Source organism: Mustela putorius, unplaced genomic scaffold (assembly GCF_011764305.1).
Source record: "Mustela putorius furo isolate JIRA1106 unplaced genomic scaffold, ASM1176430v1.1 tig00004007_pilon_pilon_pilon, whole genome shotgun sequence".
Classification (NCBI taxonomy): domain Eukaryota; kingdom Metazoa; phylum Chordata; class Mammalia; order Carnivora; family Mustelidae; genus Mustela; species Mustela putorius.
In genome coordinates, this window is record NW_025422145.1 from 791,645 (window position 1) to 817,495 (window position 25,851).

The 25,851-nt window shown below is 42.1% G+C and overlaps 1 protein-coding gene across 2 annotated transcripts in view; it reads right to left on the reverse strand.

Moving 5' to 3' along the window:
- Positions 1 to 25,851, reverse strand: part of IQCK (IQ motif containing K) — a 120,230-nt gene that overhangs the window by 83,965 nt on the left and 10,414 nt on the right. For both annotated transcript variants that reach the window (XR_006604335.1, XM_004750279.3), the window contains exons 4-6: positions 25,673 to 25,770; positions 7,190 to 7,242; positions 6,976 to 7,053 (exon numbers count right to left, since the gene is read on the reverse strand). Coding sequence is in view for 1 of the 2 variants with exons in the window: in XM_004750279.3 (XP_004750336.1) it covers positions 6,976 to 7,053; positions 7,190 to 7,242; positions 25,673 to 25,770 (229 nt within the window). In the remaining variant the exon portion in view is untranslated. The remainder of the gene's footprint in view (positions 1 to 6,975; positions 7,054 to 7,189; positions 7,243 to 25,672; positions 25,771 to 25,851) is intronic.

Genomic DNA, 25,851 nt, shown 5'->3' on the forward strand with positions numbered 1-25,851 from the left:
TAAAAGAACAATAATTCTTTACATCATCAGCTGCCTCCTAATTTTTCTTTCTTTGAATCATGATCCAAATAAGATCTACCACTTGAAATTTCAAAATCCATACAGACCCTTACGGTCCCCATTTTAATATCTCCAAGTTTGGTATGTTTGTTACTTCCAAAGTGAACACATAATGGAGTGTTTCTCTCTCTTTCTGAAAATAGGTTGTTAAATCGTTAATAAGTTTATTTATTTTAAAGATTTTATTTATTTACTTGACAGAGAGAGAGAATACAACAAGGCGGAGCAGCAGGCAGAGGCAGAGGGAGAAGCAGGCTCCCCAATGTAGCAGGGAGCCTGACGCGGGGCTCAATCCCAGGACCTGGGATCATAACCTGAGCTGAAGGCGGACACTTAATGACTGAGCCTTCCAGGTGCCCCTCCTTAACAGAATTTCAAAAATATGGTCGTTTTTGAGAAAAACCTAAGATACTATTCTTAGAAAAGTTAACCATGGGGGCGCCTGGGTGGCTCAGTGGGTTAAGCAGCTGCCTTCGTCTCAGGTCATGATCTCAGGGTCCTGGGATCGAGTCCCGCATCGGGCTCTCTGCTCAGCAGGGAGCCTGCTTCCTCCTCTCTCTCTGCCTGCCTCTCTGCCTGCTTGTGATCTCTCTCTGTCAAATAAATAAAATCTTAAAAAAAAAAAAAGTTAACCATGTTTTCCCTTTATTTAAGATCCCCTAGGCCCAGTCTAGATCTTTCACTATATTAGCTTTGCTAGTCTTCAACTCTGATTTTACCCAACCATCTGTTTTCTCCACCCCCGTTCCAGGGTTGCAGAGGGTTGCTGGTGATAAATCACATAAGCAGGCTGTTTATATGCACCCCATATTCAGGCCATCAGCTGGGCCATCCCTATTTATCCCTAGCTGATTCCCTATCAATTTCACAATGGCAGCTGCTACGGCCCCCTCTTCCATCCCCCACAAGCCTCCAGAACCTGCCTGGGCCTCCCTCTCAGCAGATGCCTCCACACCTACACGAACAAGCAGAATGACCATGAACTTGCTCAGCTTTTCCCCTTCCACCTCAAATTTCCTTTCACTTGTAGCTTGGGTCTCAGAGCAAGACATACATCTTCTTATATCTAATATATGTGTATGCATGCATAGAGAAGCCTCTGAAAAGAAGTCCACTAAAATGTCAACAATGTTTAGATCTGGGAGGCTGACTATTACGTGAGTTGCACCTTTTTCTTCTAGCCTTTCTGCTTGCTTTTACTTCTTTCTCTGAGCATGTAACATTTTTGCAAAACCCATAATACCATTTCAAAATGTCAGTGATCCCCAAGAAAATGTAGGTGATTCCTATGAGTGAGGGACTTTCAATTTTCTCATATTGTCCAATAGGTAGGCAATGGTGCCTTAACATGTCCACATCATGATTCCTAGAACCTTATGTTACCTTTACAATGGCAATAAGGACTGTGCAAATGGGATTAAATTAAAGACCTTGGGATGGGTAAAATATTCTGAATTAGGTGGACGAGCCAATGTGATCAGAGGAGTCCTTCACAGTTGAAGAGGGAGGCAAAAGAGAGTTTGAGAAATGTAACTAAGAACCCAGGATCAGAGATAGGCAATGCTGCTGGCTTTCAAGACGGAGGAAGGCACCACCAGCCAATACGGGAAGCCTCTAGAAACTGCAAAAGGCAAGGAAATGGGTACTCTTCTAGAGCCTCTGGAAAAGAATGCAGTCCTGCCTGCACCTTGATTTTAGCCCAGGGAGACGCATGTCAGGCTTCTGACCTCCAGAACTGTAAGAAAATAACTTCATCAAAGCCACCAAGTTTGTGGTAATTTGTTACAGCAGCAATAGAAAAGTAATGTATTCCTACTCCCTCCCTGCTGGTCATTCAGGTCAACACAAAATCTAAGTGCAAACAGTGACTTGCTTTGCAAACAACTAGAAGACTAGCCATGGTCACCACTGCCAACCACATGACTTAGAGAAAGTACCTCCTTCAAGGCATCTCTGGAACCAACTGTGGGGTACTCCCAAAGTTTAGCTGTGGTCCATCTCAGCTCGATCTGTACATCTGACATGGGAACCCTGATTCCAAAATCAATGTTTCCTCCAGACCCCACTTCTGAGCTTCAGGCCAATATTCCTGGTACGGATGTCCTAGAGGCACCTCAATCTCAATGCGCCTTTACCCTTGAGCCTGCTTTGCTGGCAAGGTCTTTTTCTTCTATCATGGGCCTCCCATTTGCCCAGCAAATCTCACCTTTTTAGGCACATCTCTTCTCTATCCCTAAACTCATCCCACACCGCCCATCCACTCTACCTACCCCAGGTACCTCCTTTTCCATTCCTGTTGTCCCAGTTCAAGAGGGTAATCAGGTTTTCCCCAGTTTCACATATCCCCTGCATTCTTGGGAGTTATCTTGCCAAAACAGCCTGCTCACATTACACCTCTGCTCCAAAATCTTTTAATATGCTCTCTTGCTTATGGGATAATGCCCAAACCTCATGGTTTTACTGAAAACCAAAATCCAGCCCCTAACTCCCCTCCAGCCTTATCTCCTATATCCCATCCCTGTATCTTCACATGCTCTATGAGCCAGCCATGCTGGTTTTCTGTGCCTGGATCAAGTCCTGCCTTCTCCCACTTTTCTGCCTTTGGCCTTGAGTACCCTTTTCTGTGGTATCTCTCTTCCTAAGTCCACAGAGTCCTTTGATGGCATCTGTAGCACTAGTAAGCCACAGGTTACTACGGGCCGACCTGGCTCGTGATTTCATTTGCAGGTGCACCATTTCACTGCATCTTTCTAATTTTCTGAACTAAACATTTCACTAACAAGGAAATGGAGGTTCCAGGTTACAGAGTGACCTGCTGTGGCGCTTTTAAAATATGTCTGCAAAGGGTCTGATAACCCTCTCTTCAAAAGGTAGAGCCTAATCACACTCCCTTTGAACGTGGTACTTGAGCTGTACTTAGAGACTCACTTCTAATTAACCAACAGAATGTGGTTGAAGTGCAGGTGTTTGGCTTTCCAGATCGGATCACAAAAGGCCCAGCAGCTTCCTTCTTGGTGTTGAGCCTCTCATCCTGAAAGAGGCATCACCGCAACCTGAGGCTACTCAGCAGCCCATGGGAAAGCCCATGTAGAGAAAAACTGAGGCCTTCAGCCACCAGCATGTGGGGAAGCCATTGTGAAAGTGACCCCTCTGGCTCAGTCATAGCTTCAGAAGACTATAGCCCCTGCAACATCTTGACTGTAGCCAAGGAGAGACCTTGAACCAGAACCACCCGGCCAAGCTGCACCTGATTTCCTGATCCACAGAAACTGTGAGATAATAAGGATTTATTGTTTCAAGCCCCTACACGTTGGGGGTAATTTGTTACATGGTAATAGAAGCTAAAACACCCAGGGTCATGTGACAAGTAAGTGGTAGACTAGTGATTTGAATGCTGGTTTGTCTGTCCCCAGAGCTCAAGCTCTTAACCCCAGTCCAAAGCTGCCTGAAGTGCTAGTTTATATTTTGCTTCCTTTATAAAACATTGACGGAGTTTTCTCTCAAAATTCATCTTCCTCCAATCTGTACCTTTAAGCCCTCTCTAAAATGACCATTTATTGCACCCCCAACAATCACCATATTTGCCTAAGACCTACCTCACTTTGTTTGAAACTTCCCAGCTCCTTTCAGCTTTAGTACTTACATACTAGTGTTGTCAGTAAGATTAAATGAGATAATATGTGTAAAAGTGCTTAGCAGAGGAATGACTAAATTATACTATTACCTCAAGCATACTATTTATACTGTGTAATATAATTATACTATTTATTTAGACACAGCCTGTCTTCTGCTGTAGGGATGAGGTCTTGACTCTGGCTGTATATAAGAAACACCCAGGAAGCTATTAAAAACAACAGCAACAACAATAACCCCAAACAACAATGGCTAGGCTATACCCTGAATTAATAGGTCTCATTTACCAGGTCTTGGGTGAAGCCAGGCAAAAGCTCCCCAGATGACTTTGTAGTGCAGCCAAGGTAGAAACCCAGTGGGTTAGGTCAGAGGTTCTCAACCAGGGGCTACTTGGTTGGCTCCTTGCTGCGCTCAACTCCTCATGCCCCTGACATTTGCTAGTGTCTGGAGATTTTTTTGGCTGGTGATGGCTTTAGGGAGGTGTTATTGGCATCTGGTGGGCAGAGGACAGAGAATCTGCTGAAAATTCCAGAATGCACAGGCCAGCCCCACATCAGAGAATTCTCTGGTGCCAATTGTCAATCATGCTGAGGTTCAAAAAACCTGGATTAGATATTTTTTTCCAGGTCCTACTCTCATTCTTACTTATCTCTCTGACTCATCTGGTCAAAAATATCTTCAAGAAGGATACAGTATCTGAGTCTTTGCCTCTCAAAACCAGATCTGGGCACCAACCAGCTTGGCCTCTGCCCTACCTGGGCTGGCTCCAAGCCTGTCTGGAGGGTCTGTGAATGGTCTTATGCTTCCCCAATTCCCTTCAGTGCTTTCACCTGTATTACAACACTCACTACAGGAACTATAGTTGGTTGTAAACATGGCTCTCTTACCCCGGAGCCAGAGCCATATTTGATTCATCTGAATTTATTCTACAACACCAGGCTCTGTGCATTGCACGTGGTAGGTGTTCAATAAATATTACATTAAATTAGATTAATATAATTTACAGTTTTAATATGCTTCTTGGCATCTCTTTGGAAGGTTATGGAAATAGAGAGTACAAATGCCAGTTAAGGTGAGAGCTCTTATGCTTTTGTTCTTGCAGAGTTAAAGTGAAATGATTGCTTTGGCTACTTCTCAGTATACTTATATGCACTGCCAGCAGAAGTTAGCAACCATTTTAAATTAAGATTTGTATAATAAGTAACTGGGGATTTGAGAGGACTCTTCTTTAGAGAAGTTCTTATATCTTTAAGATTCTTTGTCACTGGGTCTTAGAAGTAGGAAAATGTTTCATTTTCAAGGCAAAGCAACAGAATGATATTGAAAAAACCTGGTCTTAGAAAAACATGCAGGGGCACCCGATGGCTCAGTGGGTTAAAGCCTCTGCCTTCGGCTTAGGTCATGATCCCAGGGTCCTGGGATCGAGCCCTGCATCAAGCTCTCTGCTCAGCCTGGAGCCTGCTTCCCCCCTCTCTCTCTGCCTGCCTCTCTGCCAACTTGTGATCTCTCTCTGTCAAATAAATAGTCTTTTTTAAAAAAACATGCAAATCTTCCACTTATTAGTCACTTATACTCAATACATTATGGGTCTTCCATTTTCACAGTGGGCAAAATTAGGCACAGGTTTAGAAGCTGAATTAAAAAACAAGGTTTTCCAATATCATTCTCCTTCAATGTGTAGCTACTCTCAGATTTTTAAAAAAAACTGGTAATGGGGCACCTGGCTGGCTCAGTTGATAGAGCATGTAACTCTTGATCTCAGGGTTACGAGTTCAAGCCTAGTGTTGGGTGTGGAGATTACTTAAAAAAAACAAAAACAAAAACAAAAAAAAAAAAACCCTCTTAAAAAACACTGGTAATACCTGGGGTACATTTAATTCTCAAAATTAAGAAAGTGAAGCGTCTACTCAACTTGGTATTCTCTAGAAGGGCAATTCAAGTAAAAAAATGTGACATTTGAGGGTTAAGGGCCTAATTTAAGGTCTTTTTGCTCAGTATAATGTAGGGTTTTTTGAGGCTCACTTAATTTTCTAATGCCTCAGTTTCCTGAAATTGTTCTTGCAAAGGGCTGGCATGAAAACATTTCAAAACAACAGGTTAAATATATATCATTTTCTCTTAAGTGAGCTATCTTTCTTCCACCTATGGCTTAAAATAGTAGACCATTGCTTAAATGTCATCTTCCCAGTGAGATCTTTCTTGACCACTCTATGCAAAAATTAAGCCCCCTCAAATACTCTGTATCCCCACCTCACTGCTTTATTTTTCCCTGCAGCATTTAATTATTTACTTATTGTCTGGCATCCCCCACTAGGATATAAACTCCATTAAGGCAGGGATTTGGGGCTACTTTGTTTACTGCTTTACCTCCAGCATCTAGTATGATGTTTGGCACACTGTAGTACTCAATAAATATTTATTGTAAGAATGAGTGTATTATGCAAATCTAGAAATGAAATATATTGCAACACCATCAAAGGCATGAACGAGATGTAACTGAATCAACAGGGCTAGATCTCCAAAGCATATATTTGAGTCAAATAAAAGCAAGTTGCAGAATAATGCATCTATTTCCTCATCTGCAAAATAGGGCTGGTAATAGCATCGTTATGAGGATCAAGTTAGTTCATTAGTGTTAAATGCTGAAAACAATGACATAAACATTCAATAAATGTTATTTCTCATCATCATCATTATATTGATGGAAATTCACTTACAGCAAATAATACTACTAATTTTTTATGATATAATCTAATTTTACATTAACCACCAATTATATGAGCTCTGCAAGGATGCACTATAGACTAAACTGATTACGTTTGTGAGGAGAGAAGAGTCATATTAGAATGATGGTCAAAGACAGTTTTAAGTGCATCTGTCATGCTCTAATATTTTAAATGTAGAATTGATGGGTAACTAAAAATTAACTAAAAATTAATGTTTAGAAAAGTTTGGTCATATTTCTTGAGACACAATAACCTTGAGAGGGGGTGGGGAGGGAGGGAAGAGAAGAAGAGGGAAGGAGAGAATACGGAGAGATGAATTACTTAGAATAAAATTTTTTTTAAGTTTTCTGCTTTATTTTTGAAGTGCTTTTTTGAATAATCACCACATGGGTAGGATGTTCTTAACCTAGACTGAAAATAACCAGAGATAAGAGCCACAAATATAATTGACCTGGAGTCCTGGGTGAGTTACATGGATTAGCTGGATTGGAGAAAATGATCATTAACACAATCTTAAAATAGGAGAAATTATTTGAGGCATTGTATTGGTACTTACTGATGCTTCAGCCACTGGTCCACAAAGGGAATGGAGAAGAATTCTGTGAAAGCCGACCCCATCCTCTTTGGATTTTGACTGGTAACGATGCCATATGTTTGGTGGACAAGAAAACAGTAAGCAAAAATTCAAGTCAATTGTTGCTATTTTGTCTGCAAATTAACACTATTGAACCCTTAGGGTCATTGAATATTTGAAGACAAGCAAAACTTACTTGTATAACCACTCAGTCAGAAAATCACAGGCAATGAATTTGGTTCTTTTTCTCTAAAGAGAAGAGAGAGAAGAGAGAATTAAATTATACTCTTTGTCCACATGTCTGAGTAGGACAAAGGAGGAGGGGAAAATTGCTTTTTTGTGTTAGGGAAATAGGCACAAGTCTTTTATGAGGTTTATAAGTATATCAACAAATAGTAACTTGGGGTGATGCAAAGACTTCTGAGGATATTTCTCTAGTCGTCTTTGGACAAGCCTATTTTCTGACAGCAGGCACTAATAAAAGATAGTGCACACAGTAGGAGGCAACTACATGCTTTTGGAATGATCACAGAAGGATTTTATTTAAATCTAGACCTTGAAGAGCACCTGGGTGGCTCAGCATCCGACTCTTGATTTCGGCTCAGGTTATGATCTCAGGGTTGTGGGATTGAGCCCTGCACTGGGGTCCTCGCCCAGTCATCCCTGAAGGACACAGCAACTCTAGAGAAAATGAATAAATTTTGGGTTCTGTTAGCAAGGAAGAAGGGAGATGCTGCTGGCTAGACCACCAATGGCAGATTCCTAACAACACTGTACTAGATCCTGGATCCAGCTATATACAAAGCCCAAATCCCCTGGCTCATGTCCTCTGGTATATGAGCAAATATATGTGTGTGTGTGTGTGTATACACACACACACACATATATATATATATATCTTTTAAGATTTTATTTATTTATTTGACAGTGAGAGAGAAACAGTGAGAGCAGGAACACGAGCAGGGGGAGCAGGAGAGGGAAAGCAGGCTTCCGGCAGAGCAGGGAGCCAGATGTGGGGCTCGATCCCAGGACACTGGGATCATGACCTGAGCCAAAGGCAGACACTCAATGACTCGGCCACCCAGGCACCCCACGAACATATTTTTTTAAATTAAGCCAGTTTGCATTCGGTTGTTTATTGCTTACAACAGGAAGAGTTTTAACTCCTATTCCTTTCTTCTCTAATCCGCTAATCCCCATTTGTCCTTCTAGATGCCAAGAAAGAACCCATTTTTAAGAATTCTGATTTTTTAAAATAGAAATTAATGATATAATTCTGGACAATTTCTCTTCATTTTCTTCTCATAATATTTTATCATGAAAATTTTCCTACTTTTTTCCTATTTTTCCCCCTTCACTTCAAAACAGCCAACTCAGCTTTATAATCCTAGATGAGCTTGAAAAGATGGTTATGAAATTGATTCTCACCAAAAAGGAAAGCTTCGCTTAATATTTTTTACTGAAAGCTTTATTATAGCTGTTAGTAAATAAAATATGGTGGTGTCTGAGTTACTGGAGATTGTTTGCAGCCTTTTACCTTCTTGCTGATAGCCTTTTATTAAAAAATTGAAATACTCCTGGCCAGGGTAATAAAATTAAATGTCCCAGCCCATGGAATGGGGTTTTCTAAGCCTGCCTTGCAAGAGTAGGTTATCCCTTCAAAGAGTCATCTTTAACCAAAATAAGAAAATACTTGTACAACAATGCAAATATGTATCTAGCATGAACTGCCATATAATAATTTAAACAATTCAGCAATTGTAAGATGGCAATGTCTCTCTCTCCCGTCCTACAAAAGATGCATTGTTCCCTTGGCATTTACCGCGCCGTTTGGTGGTAAAGATTCTTTCTACCAAGGGAATGCAGCTTGACTTACTCTATTAAATGGACTTTTAAAATAGCCAAATGGTCTGATGTATGAAGGTCATGCAGACAGATTTAATCACTTTTGATGCAAAGAAATAAAATGGAAGAAATTGTGTTTTCCTTCTGTTCTGGGCAAGTGTGGACGTGCCGTGCATACTCAGACACTTGGAACAGTGGGGATATTGTTCAGCTGTTGTTTAGTTTAAAAATTATCTGCCGGGGAGCTGAAAGAGAGAAGGGAAAGCAAATGAAAAGTTGTGGTGAGTGAAGAGATAAGAGAGGAAGTAACCAAGAGAAAAATTAAGGAGCGAGATTAAGAAAGTGTGGGCACCCAGGGTTTACGTAAGGTGGACAAATACACTGAATTCACGATTGTTCAAGGATGAGTATGTCCAAGGTTGGGCAGGCAGAAGAAACAGTTAAGACAACCTCAAGGTTAAAAAGCAATTTTTAAAAATCCAGAATTAAAAGGAAAAAGACTAAATGTCAAGGGAAAAGGCATCATCAATGTCATCATGAGTTGGCAGCTTACTTTAAAATGCATCCAAAAAACAAGGTAGATGGATAGCGGGATGGACCAATGGATTGGTGGACAGATATGCAACCAAACGAATAAAGCAACATGGTAACTATAGAATCAAGGTGGTAAATATGTGGGTGTTCCCTCTGCAAGTCTTTTAGTTGTTCTCTATGCTGGAGAAATTTTGTACTAAAGTTCAGGGAGGGGTTGGCGGGGGAGAACATCATCATAAAAGGCTGAAACCCAACAGGGAGAAAAGACAGATTCAATCCAGGGGTCATGCAGAGTATGCGTACAGGAGACAGACTGGAGGTGCAGAGACTGGGGAGAGAAACTTCTAGCACTGGACAGGCACTGAATCTGCATCAGGTAATGAATGTATTTCCACCCCAGAAATGTCAAAAGCACCTGCTATGAGGTTTGTGAATTGAAGTGTGGCTTGCTATGACATTGTGTTCGTTGAAACTCTGGGTTTGCAAGGGATAGAAATATGTTCAGGTTACTTTGGTTACTAGGTTTTGTTTTTTGTTTGTTTGTTTTTGACAAATCAGTTAAGGATAGATTTTGCTATCTGAGAAGCTTTTATCATCCATGGTTTATTTCTGACTCATGTTACATGAACATTTCAATCAATAACTGCTCCATGTTGTCTTTACTCTCTCTGAAATATCACTAGTTATCAAGTGAAAAGACTATGGCGAACCATGCTTTGACTCTTAGAGTGTGAGTTTAGAAATGACATATGTCACGTCCATACATTGCTTTGACCAAAGCAGTCACATGGTCTTTCCGTTACAGGAGCCCACAAACATCTGTGAACACTTAAATATTCTATCTGGCACAGGGGGTTACTGTAAAGGTAAGAGGAGTGGAAGGAAAATGAGAATTCCTCTGACTGGGGGCAGGTCTCAGGGAGAAGTAACCAATGTCCGTGGCTGTTCGGGGCACAATTTCTAGCTAACCACAATAGCTTCGTCCATCAGTAGCTTTGTGGCTCAACAATTCTCATTCTTGATCTGTGTGGGACTAAGCCCTTTGTCATCGCTACTCCCCAGGAGGAAGAATCTGATTGGGTTGGTAAGGTACAATTCAGGATAGGCCATCCCTACTGGGCAGAGCAATTGTATCAGATCATTTTATAGCCACTTGGCTATATCCTGGCTCTATCATTTGCATCCAGGTTGATGGGGAGGTGGACAAGGCAGGCATAGAGGACTGAGTTAAGACTGTGGGTATGGCATGCACCTAGAATGTCACAGCCTCCTTTCCCACACAGGTATTCTCCACAGTAAAGTGCCACATGCTAGAGAACCCCCCCAGACATGACAAAAGCAGTAAATAACTCAAGCTAGAAATGAGTACATACTTGGATGATAACCAGAGGCCAAAATATTTATCAAAGCAAACTTCAAACAGAAGTCCAGTTTTCCCCCCAGTGCATCAGAATTTCATTAGAGAAAAACAATACTTCTCAAAAGAACCTAAAAATATGTACTCATCACACAAAGTATTGACCAAGACTTTTAGCAGAGGTCATGTGGTCATTTCTAAAAGTGTTCTTAATTAAAAGGAGTAATGCTAAAATAATTCTACCACACCTTTCCTGTGAGAATCTATTTTTTTCCATTCCTTAGAAAACTTTTTCAAACAAAAGCTGATGGTATTTCTAACTCCCTTATTAGTCAAGGCCAGGAAGTGGAGTTTCTTCCTTCACTGACCAAAGCCCTTGCACTCTTTAAAAGATATTTGGATGTTTTGCTCAAAAAATAAAAAATTACAATAAATGATCATTAGGTGGTAAGGACTCTAAGAAGAAATAGAAGATTCTGTTTTACTGAATTATTCACAGTGGCAAATTTTAGTGTCATGAGATCATCGAATGACTTACCAGGAGTTAGAAATAATTTCCTGATACTAACTTTTGTTTACAACATTCTTCATTGTAATGGAATTTGATGAGCAACCAAAGCAAAAGGGAAAATTTTATGCTACGTGGGATAGGATAGGAAAAGAGATGGAAAGTCTTATCACCTCTATCCAGACTCTGCATTTAATCCATATTCAAAGCTGAGATAAGCTTTATTTTCAGGCATCATTTTACTCATACAAAAAACTCCTGATTTCTTTCCAAATTACACAAGGTGCACTATTTCAGTTTGGTCTTGTTCAGTAAACATTTACTGAGGACCTACTATGTGCCAAGCCTGTATTGAACACTAGAGATAAAGAAATGAGTAAGCCATGGCCCCACTGTGCTTATTAATTTAATGTCCAGCAGCCAATCCCGGCTGGGCTGTAGCAGTGATGAATAGAGAGGATTAACCCCCTCTCCAGCTCCTGGTGTGAACCCCGATAAGGCAGTCCAGATAACTCCACCCCACCTGCCACTGAGACCTAAACCAATCTGGTCCACATTTATCCAGGCCCAAGAGATTCACTGAATGAAGAATGGGTGTGCAATCCATTTCAGGCTGATAAGGTATGAGAGGAGATGTGCTGGGGCTTCTGGGAAATAATTTCCTTTGCTTTTCTAAATGAGCTTGGTCATTCTCTCCTTGTTGCTGAAGTAGGTGGGGGCAAAGCCTAGGCCAGTAGCAGTAGCTGTTTTGCCACTCTGAGGGAAGCTAGCCTGAGGATAAAACCAATTCTGCAAGAGGCCAACCAGAGATGTAGAAGAGAACCAAGTCCTCGAGTACCTCACTGAACTCCTAAATCAAACCAATCCTGTGATCTTCCTTCTCTATCTCAGAACTGTCTAATTCCCTGAACCAATAGCAGTTTTCTGCTATTTGCAGCATAATGAGTCCTAGCCAAGATAGCTGCCCAGTATCCCTTCTGACTTCTTTTGGTCACTGGATCCTGAGTTCCTTTTGGGGATCTACCCTTCCCCAGTTCTAAAGCTTTGTGCATTAGGTTAGGGATCCTTCCCTTTGCCCAACAGCCCACTGCCCACTCAATTCCCTGGTTCCAAGGACTGACTCCAAAGTAGGTAATAGACCTGAATCTGTTCAATTAGAAACTCTGGAAGATACTTTCTCTTTCTCAGGTACACTTGAGTCTATGAGACCTGGGCTGGTGTCACTGGTGGGGACTGTTTGAAGGTAGAGCCAAGCCAGAAGAAACAAAATCAAGAGATGGAGAGGCAACCACATCATGAAGACATCATCTGGGCCCCAGATCAAGCTGTGGAAGATCACCTCATGGGAGAGCATGTACAAATACAAACAAACAAAATATCTTTTTCACTGAAGTGAGCTTGAATGGGGTTTTCTGCCATTTTGAGGGCTGGCCTTCAGAGTAAACTGGCAGATATGGGACTAGTTAGTTTGACATACTTAACACAGCCAACTAAAACACACTCTTTTGACTTCATACTATTTTTAACTGCTAACAATATCAACCTTTTATCAAAAACTGCTTATGGCAAAAATTATTAACCTCACTCTGAGTGCACAAAATATTTTCAGAGTTACATTGGAAAGAATTCCCAAGTGAAGTTTACAACAGAGCCACTAAGCCAGCTCTGTTCAATATATCAGTCCATTTAAATTCTCATTTAGTTCTGATCTTTCATGTTCCAATTAAGCTAATCCAAAGGCATGGCTCGATGTCAGGGGATCACCAAGAACATTGAGCCAACTGTAATGTCTAATCTTTATGATGTTATTTATGTGTTTCAAACTTAATTTGCCCCAGTGGAATACAACCCAATTCATGACAGAACAGGAGTGGTATTGTAGCCTTTTAATCAACCATCAGTCTGAGAAAAATGCTGAAGTTCTACCTTAACAATTGCACAGTTGATTTCCTGCCTTAAGACCTCTTCCCCCTTCAGAATCACATAGACAGTGGGCAGCCAAGGGGTCCCAGGGAAGGCAACTATAACATAAATAAAAGACCAGGAAGGTCAATGTCAACAAAGATTCAACAAGGGACAAGCAAGTCTTCATGAAGACTCCACTCCCATGAAAACTCCTATCTCAGTATCGAAACTATTTGCAACCTAGCTTTATAGGTTCCAAGAGATCAAGGAATCTAGAGCACTCTCTTTAAGATCTACCCTCTGCTCAGAGAAGATGGAAAAATTGGTCAAGTCCTGTGCAAAAGGAAGCTTCTGGCAGAGGCTCTGCTGATCCAGCTCACCATTCCTGCCTGAAACAGGATTTATTTATTTATTTTTCACCGTCAGCCTGGTCCCGTTTTCTCCGTTTTCTCTCTTGCTGCCAGCTGCATCCCTTCCTGAAACCCTCTTTCAAAACAGTCCTGAAAGACCATGGCTACCCCTTACTGAACACTCACCCTGTGCTAAGTGCTATACATGCAACTTCTTATTCAATCCTCTCAGAAGCCCTGGTGAGGTGGGTACTAGGATTATTACCCTCCCCATTTAACAGATAAGAAAACTGAGGCTCATGGTTTAAGGAATCTTCCCAGGAGCCCAGAACTAACACAAGTTGGAGGGGGAGATTCGAGCCCACATGTGTGACTCCAGCACCCCTACCGTACCCTTCAGCATTGTGTTCTGTCAGAGCCCTCCACATGGCCGAGTCTAATCTCCCACCAGCCTTTTACTCCCCGCAGGGCAGTCTCAACCCTCCTCTTCCTTACCTACTGCCCTCAGTCTTAGTCTTCTATTCCAAGCCTAAGGAAACTTTCTCCAACTTAATTTTGTTCTTATGTTATTGCTTCTTTTCACTGTAGCTATGCCAGTCACTGAGCTAAACATTTTAAATGCCTTATCTTATTTAATTCTGATAAACTCTCTTATTACTACTAACCATAACCATTATCATTACTTCCATTTTATGGAGGAGGAAACTGAGGCTTAGGAAGATTAAAATCACAAGGTTCCAATGCTAGCAAAGTCCAAAGTCACATATCTAGAAAGAGGTAGAACTGGGCCCTAAATTCAGGTGAGCACAGCTCTAAACTCGACGCTTATTCATGATGCTTTCCTTCCCCTACCTCCCACATAAGATCAGCAGGTACTACTACAAAAATCTGGGTAGTTCCAGGTTTTCAGAACAGGGGTCGGCAAACTTCTTCTTAAAGAGGCAGGTGTACATATTAGACTTGTGTCACAACTATTCAACTTAGCTCTACTGAAAAAGTACAAAAGTACAAAAGTGGCCATAGACAATCTTTAAAGGAATGAGTGGGGCTGAATTCCAATAAAACTTGTTTTACAAAAATAGGCAGCTGGCCCCATAGGCCGTAGTTTGCCGGCCTCTGCTTTAGAACACTGTCAATCATTGATAGATGATCTTTCGTGCAGAAATATGGAAAAATCCATAGTTCTTGATTTGGGACACAGACATGTGATTTTCAAGAAAGCTCTGTTTCACCTACTTCCTGGGTAACCCTTTTATTATTCTAAGGCATTAACAGTTTAAACAACTGTTGGATCAGTTATTAGTTTATGATTTGAGGTTTCTTGTTCCTCAAAAGTAACAGGAGAAATTGCGGCTCTCAAAACAACCAAGAGGGTCAATGACTCATTTTAAGGAGGTCCTTTTATATAGTTTTAATTTTTTAAAAAGATTTTATTTATTTATTTATTTGACAGAGAGAGAGGGAAAGAGGGAACACAAGCAGGGGGAGCAGGAGAGGGAGAAGCAGGCTCCCCACTAAGTAGGGAGCCCAATGCAGGGCTTGATCCCAAGACCCTGGGATCATGACCTGAGCTGAAGGCAAATGCCTAACAACTGAGCCACCCAGGGCACTCCTAAGGTTGGTTCTTTTAAAAAAAGAATCAATTGAATCTTTTTTTTCATTTTTTAAAAAATGGCTCCCAGTCCTTTAGACATTAATTCTCAAGAGAAGTTTGGGACACTAGCTGTCTTCCTTTCTTTCTTGGTCACCGTGGCAGTGATTCTAGCAGCTTCGTCAGCCTTGGAGGGCTTTCATACTGCATTCTCAGGTTCTGAGCTCACCATATTATTTCCAAGAGTTATGTTTAGATTTTTACAAATATATATTATGTTTAAAAGGCCCTAGTATTTTTAGCATGATGAGGAAAGTCCATCCTTGGCCATCTGTAATACCCAGAAATTAGTAACAAGGATGCCACCTTCCATTTACTCAAGCAACAATGGGTCACCCGGTTGGGACCCTGGGGAGTAACATTTCTGTTGCAGATTCGCTGTTTCCCAGGCATTATGTTAATCGTGTTCACAACAGCTAATGTGTACTGTTTTCTCTATGCCAGGCACTCTTTTAAATTTTACTGAACTCATTTATCCTCATGGCAGCTACACATTATTATTATTGCTATTGTTATTGTTACTATTATTCCCATTTTACAGATTAGGAAACAGGGACCCAGAAAGGTTAAATACCTTGCCCAAAGTTCTTTACTCATAGATGGAAGAGTATGAATTTGAACCCGGCTGGACTCTGGGGTTTGCTCTTCCACACCTTGCCTTATTTAACTCTCTCAATAATTCCACCTGTTCTTTACAAATGAGGAGAGGAGGGAGTTGGAAACAAGCAGCTTCCCTGAAGTCACTAGGCTAGAGCCAGAAGTCAAACCTGTCACCTGCTGTCAGATCCATACTATTTCTAATACAACATATGAGGTAAATTACAAAAAGGGTCACTGGTCTTTACCCCTCCCTGGATCCACACCCTCTGTGGGGTAGCTTTATAGATCTTCCCATTAAGAGGTGGAGGCTATTTCCTTAGTCCTTGAATCCAAGCTGGACTTGTGACTTGCTTTGGCCAATATAATGCCATGAAAGTAACAGTGTGCCAGTTCCAAGCCTCAGGCTCAAGAGGGCTTGAGAACTTCTATTTGAATCCTCACACCCCTGCCCGGCTACAATGTGAACAATCCAGGGTTCATCTGATGGAAGCTAAGAGAACAAGTCGAGCAGAGATGATGCATCCCAGCTAAGGCCATCCCAGACTAGCTGGTACCCAGCCTGTCTGGTAGTTACCCACAAACACGTGAACAAGCCCAGTCAAGGCCAGAAGAATCTCCCAGCTGAGCCCAGCCCAAATTACTGCCTTGTAGGAGAGTGAACTAAATAAATTGTTGTTTTAAGCCCTAACTTTTGAGGTACTTTGTTACATAGCAAACGTTAACTGATGCCATGACTAATAAGTGAAATGCAATTTATGGCCAAATGGTCATGTTCTCCCCAAGTAGCAGCCCGTCAAGAATGCTACCACAGCCACCTGGCAAAAAGCCATGCCCCTGAAAGCCAGAGGACAAAGCTTCAGAGCAGAAAAGGAAAATGCTGTCACAAAGCCACTGCCCTTTATATTGTAAGACAACCATGGGGTCACCCTCAGGTCAGAGCCTGTTGACTTTCTTTTTAAAGTCTTGTCTTTTGAGGATGACTTTGATTTTTAGAAACAAAAGCAACTCCTAGCCAAGTTTGGGAATGAAGTGATCAATGCTGCCATTGTTAAAAGGAAGAAAGAAAAGAAGCATGACTATAAAGTTATAATAAGATTTTCTTGCATGGTTTACAAACTGGATCTGACAGCAATTCCAAGAGCCTCAAAGGGAAGTATTTTCAACACTAACAGAGTTATTGACATACAGCAGGCCCCCCTTATCCAGGGGGTAGGTTCCAAAACCCCAGTGGATGCCTGAAGCTGTGGACAGTACTGAACTCTGCATGTACTATATTTTTCCTATAAATACATACCTATGATAAATTTAATTTGTAACTTGGGCACAGTAAGACAACAACAATTATAACAATATGCTGAAACAATATGCTGAAATAAAAGTCATGTGAATGTGGTCTCTCTATGCCCCAGAATATCTTTGTTTTTTTAAAGAATTTATTTATTTGACAGAGAGAGATCACAAGTAGGCAGATAGACAGACAGAGAGAGAGAAGAGGAAGCAGGATCCCTGCAGAGGAGAGAGCCTGATATGGGACTCGATCTTAGGAACCTGAGATCATGACCTGAGCCGAGGGCAGAGGCTTAACCCACTGAGCCACCCAGGCGCCCGTATGCCTCAGAATATCTTATTGTCCTGTACTCACCCTTCTTCCTCTAGTGATGTGAAATGATGAAACGTCTGTGTTACAAGATGAAATGAGGTGAATGAGGGAGGGGTGTAAGGCTACTATTGACCTTCTGATGACCATTAGAAGGAACATCACTTGCTTCTGGAACACGTGTGACCATAGGTCACTGAAACCTCAGCTTAGGGGGCATTGCTACTGTAGGACTAAGTGCCTAGGTTGGAAGCCAGACTCCTGGGCTCCAACCCTGGCTCTTCCTCTGAGTGACCTTGTGAATGGGGTTACTCCTTGAGCCTCTGTTTCCTAACCCACAAAATGGGGGCAGTAAAACCACCCATTCCAAGGGTTGCTGTGATGATTAAATAAGATTGCAATGTGAAATAATGCCTGGCATATAGGAAGTACTCTATAAATGAATGCCATCAGTCACCACTGATTAATTGCTTAGTAGATGATTAAGAAATAGCCCTTACCTTGGAGCCATATTTCATATTTAGGTATTAAATTCCAAAATGTGAAATTGGGATCTGTTGTCTGGACCCACTTCAATGCTATAATATTCACTCAAACATAACAAGGTCAGGTAAAAACTCAGTTTCCTCTACTCAATATCTACGAGAAATGAAAATATATGTCCATATAATATTTATATGCAAACGTTCATAGAAGCATTACTCATAATAGCCAAAAAGGACAACAACCCCAAACAAAATGTGGTATATCCATACCATTGAATACCATGCAGCAATAAAGATGAAGTGCTGATCGAAGCCATAGCAGAGATGAACCTCTCCAACACTGTATGACGTGAAATAAGCCCAATACAAAAGACCATCTATTATGTGATTCTAGTTATAGGAAATGTCCAGAAAATCTATGGAGATAAAAAGTAGGTTAGCTGCTGCCTGGGGTTAGGGGTGGAAGTGAAGAGTGACCAGAAATAAGATTTGGGGGAGGGGATATGGAAATGTTCTAAAATTAGATTATGGTGATGGCTGCATAACTCTATAAATTTGCTCCAGTTAAAATGAGTGGAAAAATTGCTTGTTTAAATTGTGGTAAAATATACATAATATCATCCTAACAATTTTTTAGCTGTAGGTCAGATGTGTTAAACACATTCACATTGTGTAACCCATCTCCAGAATTTCTCTCATCTTGCAAAACTGAAACTCTACCCATTAAACAACAACTTCCATTCCCTCCTCCCCACAGGCCCTGGCAACCATATGCCCCTTTCTGTCTCCAAATCTGACCACTCTAGGTACCTCTCATGTGAGCGGAATCATACAAATAAATCATACTTTGTATCTGAACCCATGTTGTGTGTGTGTGTGTGTGTGTGTGTGTGTGTGGCTGGCTTATTTCACTAGGATAACGTCCACAAGGTACATTCATGTGGTAGCATAGGACAAGAAGAGCTCCTTCCTTTTAAAGGCTGAATAGTATTCCATTGCATGGATATACCACATTTTAAAAATCCATTCATTCATGATGGACGCTTGGGTGAAATGAAAGGATTTTATGGTATCTAAATTATACTTCAATAAAGCCTGGGTGGTTTTTTTAGATTTTATTTATTTATTTGAGAGAGAGATAGCAGAGAGAAAGAGAGAGGGAGCCCAAGCTGGGGTGGCAAAGCAGAAGGGGAAGGAGAAGCAAGTTCCCTGATGAGTCCCTGGAGCACAACACGGGGCTCAATCCAGGACCTAGAATCATGATCGAAGCCAAAGGCAGATGCTGAACCAACTGAGCCACCCAGGCACCCCAGTAAAGCTGTTTTTGTTTTTGTTTTTTTTTAATTTTTTTTTTTAAGATTTTATTTATTTATTTGCCAGAGATCACAAGTAGGCAGAGAGGCAGGCAGAGAGAGAGAAGGAAGCAGGTTCCCTGTAGAGCAGAGAGCCCAATGTGGGGCTCAATCCCAGGACCCTGAGATCAAGACCTGAGCCGAAGGCAGAGGCTTTAAGCCGCTGAGCCACCCAGACACCCCAGTAAAGCTGTTTTTTTTTTTTAAGTTTATTTATACAGTGTCCTGTTAATGGACTTTAAGGTCATTTCCATTTCTTTATATTTTAACCAATGTTGCATTTAATGTTCTTCTTCAGAGCTTCTTATTACAAAGACTGAGTTTTTCTAGCCATAGTTCAGATTTAGAAGGGAAATTTTTATGTCATAGAGTATATTTTCAATTTTACTAGGTTTTGCCGAATTTTTCTCCAGATGGGTAGTACCAATTATACATACACACACACACACACACACACACACACACATGACTTCCAGGGCACCTGGGTGGCACTTTGCTTTGACCCACAGAATGTGGTAGAAGGGATGCTGTTGGAGTTCCAGAGCCTCGGCGTCACACTTCTGCCTTTGCCCTCTTGCAACACTGTCCCCAAACCACCAGGCTGTACAGGAGCACGGCTGGCCTACTAGAGGATGAGAGGCATGTGGCTAGCCAGCAAGCACCCAGGCTCCAACCCTGTGTCTGAGGCCAGCTTGGACCTCCCAGCCCTGCCCAGTCACCTGCTGAAAGCAGTCCCCTGAGTGAGTGGAGGTGAGACCAAGAGAACAGTCAGCCCACAGAAATAATAAATCACTGTTTTAGCTGTAAAGTTTCCAGGTTGTTTATGATACAACAACACAGCAATCAGGTAACTGTTAAGTAGGTAGTAAATATTATCTAAGCATTTCCTTTCAGGACCCGAAGAGGGCTCTATAAAGTACGACAAGGGGGTACTGGGCCCAGTAAGGTGGAGAACCACTGCTGTGATGAGTTCCCACCGCTCCTAAAATAAAACTCACACTCTTTACTGGCCTATACGATGTGGCCACTACAGAGCAACCTTGGCCACGTCACCTCCCAGCTCATTCGTGTGCTCTGCTCCCTCCATTCTGGCTTCCTTTCCGTCCCCGGAATAGGTGACTGAATTTGGCCGTACTGGGTCATTAGGAAAACTCACAAGGAGTTGTACCAGAGGATTTCAGTGCCAAAGTACCCCAAGTTAAAGATAGAACACATGGTAAAAAGAAGGAGCTGAGTGATTTACTCAGCAAGTCAGTGGAAATTAAAAAGAAAGAAAATCACTTAGTTGGGGGAGCAAAGTTAAACAGATGAGTTTGAAAATGTTATCTAGGGGCGCCTGGGTGGCTCAGTGAGTTAAAGCCTCTGCCTTCGGCTAGGGTCATGATCTCAGGGTTCTGGGGTCAAGCCCCGCGTCAGGCTCTCTGCTCAGCGGGGAGCCTGCTTCCCTTCCTCTTTCTCTGCCTGCCTCTCTGCCTACTTGTGATCTCTATCAAATAAATAAATAATGAGGGGTGGGCAGAAGGAGAGGGAGAAGCAGAATTGCTGGTGAGCAGGGAGCCTGACTCGGGGCTCAATCCCAGGACCTGAGATCATGACCTGAGCCAAAAGCAGACACTTAACCAAGTGAGCCACCCAGGCACACCTTCATTCACGTGCTCTGCTCCCTCCGTTCTGGCTTCCTTTCCGTCCCGGGAATAGGTGACTGAATTTGGCTGTACTGGGTCATTAGGAAAACTCACAAGGAGTTGTACAAGAGGATTTCTGTAACTTTTTCATATGTAGCTGAAAACGACTATCTGGGGAAGGATTAAAGAAATCTCTTTCACTTGTTAAATTCAACTCAAGAAAGGCACAGGGTCTTCATTTAATCTTAAGGCTGAGATAATTCAATCATTCATTTAAGGTTTAGTCTCCCAATTGTAATCACCTCCAAAAATTAAGGACTAGAGAAATACCTGCTTGTTAAATAAACTGAATTTTATTCTGAGCATTGAAAAGATTAAAATATCTAATGATGAATAAACCATTTGATTAGGATCTTATGAATTTCACTAGAATTCAATTTGCAATATTGAAAATGACGTGTATAAAGGAACTGAATTATGAATAAATCAATATAAAAAGCATTAAGCTTACACAGCTTGTCTGGTTGGAAGAGTCATGTTGGAAGCAAAGCCCGCCTGATTCTAGAGGCCCGGTTCTAAAGCACTGGCCCATGTACCATAGATTGCTTCGTGTGTGTGTGTGTGTGTGTGTGTGTGTGTGTGTGTCTTTGTCTAACTGGCCAAGTGCTCTTTGGCATAGTAATGAGATGCCATTCATTATTCTCCACCCCTACCCACCCCCCCGCCCCTCGTTTTATTCCCTCCAGTTTTCCTTGGAGTGTTACAGTCCTCACGAGACGATCTAAATGAAGGATTCTACCCCATGAGGCCTCCATGAGGCCTGGTCTGGGTGATTGCCCCATACCTGCCTGCCTTGCTTCTCACTCCTTTTTTCCTATGGATTCCAGACCCATCTTTCATATCAGAATGTGGCCCATGCTTTCGGCAAGCCATTGGACCAACCACCAGCGTGGTCTGACGTCAAACTCCTAGACTCAGGAAGCAGAGCACTGCTCAGCTTGAATCTTGGCTCTATAGCCACTTACTAGCTGTTCTCCAGAGCTTGTTGGTTAACCTTGGCAGTACAGGTTCCTCATCTGAAGACTGAAGTAAGAGCACCCACAGTGGAGGGTTGCTGGGAAGATGAAATGAGTTTCAGCAGATCAAATATTTAGAACAATGTAAGGGCCCTAAAGTGCCCTTACAAATAAAGATTTTATTTATTTGACAGACAGAGATCACAAGTAGGCAGAGAGGCAGGCAGAGAGAGAGGGAGGAATCAGGCTCCCTGCTGAGCAGAAAGAGCCTGACGCAGGGCTCAATCCCAGGACCCAGAGATCATGACCTGAGCCGAAGGCAGAGGCTTTAACCCACTGAGCCACCCAGGTGCCCCAGAAACTACTATTCTTCAATTCCAGCTTCTTGCTCAACTCTCTGGCTCTCCATCTGCTAGGAGGTCCCTTCAATTTTTAGAGGACTGCTTCTCACCCAGCTCTAGCTCTAAGGGAAGCCACTCTACAGTCTATCTTCCTCCAGAGGCAGTAAATCGAGACACCACAGGTATAGTTAGTAAATCAGCTCTTGTGTGTAACAGCTAGCACAAACTGACAAGCGCTCCCATAAATTAACTGCTATCTTAAAAATTGGCCGTGAATTTTGAGGAACTGTATTCATTCATCCAACAAATATTTAGTGGGTCCCTCCCTACCATGTCCCAGGCGCTGCTAGAGCTACATCATAGAACAAAACAGAAAATAACAAAAGCAAGGAAACCTAACTATAAGTCAGCATTTTAAGGGCAAAATACAAATCAGCAATTATTTCTTGAGTGACCTAATATAAACGCTGTTTCAAGATATAATTTGAGCGGCCCCAATAAACAATGAATTATGCTGCTGTTTAAGAGTCATTTGGATGCGAGTTCAGTTGTGGGTGACAGATAAGAATGCCCCAGTTATGTAATTTTGGCTGGAGGCTGGTTATCATTCAGTTTAAGCATCTATTCCCACTGACAGGATGTGAGGAACAGCTGAATTGAGAAAATGCAAATCTGTTGTGCAGATCTGGATAAGAGGAGCTCCGCTCGGGTCTGACAAATGTTTCTGCAACTTTCAAGCCTTCAAAAATAACCCACAAAACACTACTGTGACCAGGGGGTGAAAAAGGAAGGAATTAGATTTAATTAAGAAATCCTAAATCAGGAAATAAAAAGAAGTTAATGGTAAGCCACCCAGCTTGCATATTTGTAGTATTCAAATCACTGAGCTTCTGGGCAAAGCCCAAGGGAAGGCTAACCTTCTTTGGTGCCTGCGAACCTCATTAAGCACTTCCCCTCATCCTCCTGTAACCGGAGAACTTCTGCCACCCCCTCCCCCTTTTTCTTTCTGCCTTCCCTTTAATACGGGAGGAAAGAGGCTCACAGATCACTTAGGGTCCCACTGCAAGGAAAGCAGTTGAGCAGGATTTGGGACTCCAGTGTGTCTGGCTGCCTTGGAAGTTTATCAATTTTTGCAAGCTAATGGTTTTAAGAACCTGTATTTTCTGATCGCTCATTACGACATTTAAACTTCAATGCTCCGTTCAAACACCCTGCAGCATTTGATGTTTAGACTGGTTTCATTCAGTCCCCGCGGCAGCTCATCTGCAGGACGTCAAAGATGAAATAGGAGTTGGCACAAGGATGCCTCATTAATCTCTAATACAAATAGAAATTTCTCTGATTCTTTAAAAGCACTTTATCATTGCTTGGAGGCTGGAAACTGTTTCTAGCCCCCTCATTACGGAATTATTCATGGGCAAAAAGTAGAGATATAACCCTCCATGTAAAATCTTAATTACTGCCCTTTCAGCTGATTTCTGTGTCCTCTGAAGGGGTATAAATGAGTAGAATAACAGTTGAAGAAATCAGAACAAAGTCTGCACAGTGGACTATAGCTGCACCAAGGTCTAGATGTGCATTCACAGCTCCTGGATCCACTCTCATTTCCCCATGTCAGCTCTTTTTTTTTTTTAAAGATTTTATTTATTTGACAGACAGAGATCACAAGTAGGCAGAAAGGCAGGCAGAGAGAGGAGGAAGCAGGCTCCCTGCTGAGCAGAAAGCCTGATGGCAGGGCTTGATCCCAGGACCCCTGGATCATGAGCTGAGCTGAAGGCAGATGCTTAACCGACTAGGCATCCCTTGTTTGTGGTTTTCTTGAGGACAAGGCCATAGCTGGTCCTCTCTGTGTCCTTTCCTAGGGTCTGGCCCAGTCATCAGTACACAGTAGGATTTAATAAACCCTTGTTGAACAGAATTGAACTTGAGTGACTTACTCTGTCTCTGGATATTCTATATGCATATTCAAACACAAGTTATTCCACTGTGCTCATGTCATTGTTTAATCATTGTGTGCCATCCTTTGTTCAACTCATAAAAGCCATGGAACACTGAATATACTATGGCCAACAACAAGATTTAAAAAAAAGATCCCTGAAATGTGACCTGTAGGATAGTCTGGTCTCCCTCATTTAGCAACAGGACCTGAAGTCGGAGAGACAAAGCTCCTGACAATGGCAGGGTCAGGCTAGGGGCTCTGCTGTCTGGTCCCTGGGCTCACTACCATTCCACCCGGCTGCACTTTGCACCTGTTAACAGCACACAGCGGAGGGGGAAGGTCAGTTATGAATGGGGGATGGACATTTAGCCCTCAGGAGAAGCCAAATGAGCAAATGAAAAGAAATATAATAAGTTCAGATTTTATAACCTATGGCAAGTAAACCTATGTTTTAAAAAATCGGCATTTCCTGGAGCTATTTAGAGGATAGCTTCCAACTTCCATCATTTAGGAGGGATGAAATTAGGATTATCTAAGCTATGGGTGTCTCCTTAGTATATAAAAGCACCATCAGGGTGACAGGCAGTTCTTCTCAGAGACAGACTGTGCTGAAGGGAACCAGAGAGCTGATACCATTAGCTGTGAGTGCTGAGGGCCTGGGATGTGGCGAGCTGACTGAGATTCGCACTGCAGTTACTGCCGATTTTTTAAGTATCATTTTGAATCATAACTTGGATCTGAATCCAAACTCCGCAAATTCATCTTGATCCCCTTTGTAAATCTTTTTGTTCTTCTGTTTCCTCATCTGTAAAATATAGGGGACACTAATAGAAGGAATCTCATAGGGCTGTTGGAGGGCTGAATGAAATAGTGAATGGTAAAGCATTTAGGCAAAGCACCAGGCACAGAGCAAGCACTTGGTCAATATTAAAAATTGTTGCTATTTTATTCTCTTCATGCAGGCCATCCAAAATTCTAGTATTCAAAACTGTGCATGGAACACACGCACCCTCAAGTATCCTGTCAACCGTAGAAAAGAGGGTGCTCCCACAGGGGTATTTACGGGAGGGTGCTCCAGGATTCGAACTCTGTTCACACAGAAAGCTGGCTGCAGTGTGACCACGAGTAATGCTTAGCGAGCATCGACAGTGGGTCAGGCTCTCCTGAAACAAGCTACACGCATGATACTGAGCATGAAGTGGAGTATGGAGAGGCCAGAGGTGGGAAGATCAATCCAGAATCAGATAAAATAGAAGGCGAGCTTTCACCGTCATACACAGTCAGTGGGAACCAATAAACCTGGTAGATGCCAGTTGCCCAGGAGAAGGGCAGACAGGGAGGCCAAGAAGGCGGAAAACCTCTCCGGGGCCAAGTGGCCAGACAGATGGCGGTGCACGTGTGTGCACAACTAGATGTCACGGCTGCTTTTGAGTGAGTGACCGAAACACAGCTCTCCTTCCCAAAGGGATTGTTTTGAGAATGACCACTTGATGGTCCTGAGATAATGAGGTCCCATCTGATAAAAATGAATTACTAAGCATTTAGAAATAAAGAAACCCCACAGAGCAACTGACCTCAAAACATTTTTCTTTCTTTGCTTGGTGAAGCAGGCTAGCCATTCCGGGAAGCAGAACTGGAAAGATGAATGTTTCCAGATATTCCTTGGGGGAACCTAAACCAAACAAACAAACAAAAAATCCTACTAAAAATCCCAAATGGCCCAGATGAATCTGGGAGAAATGTTTGTTTCTGA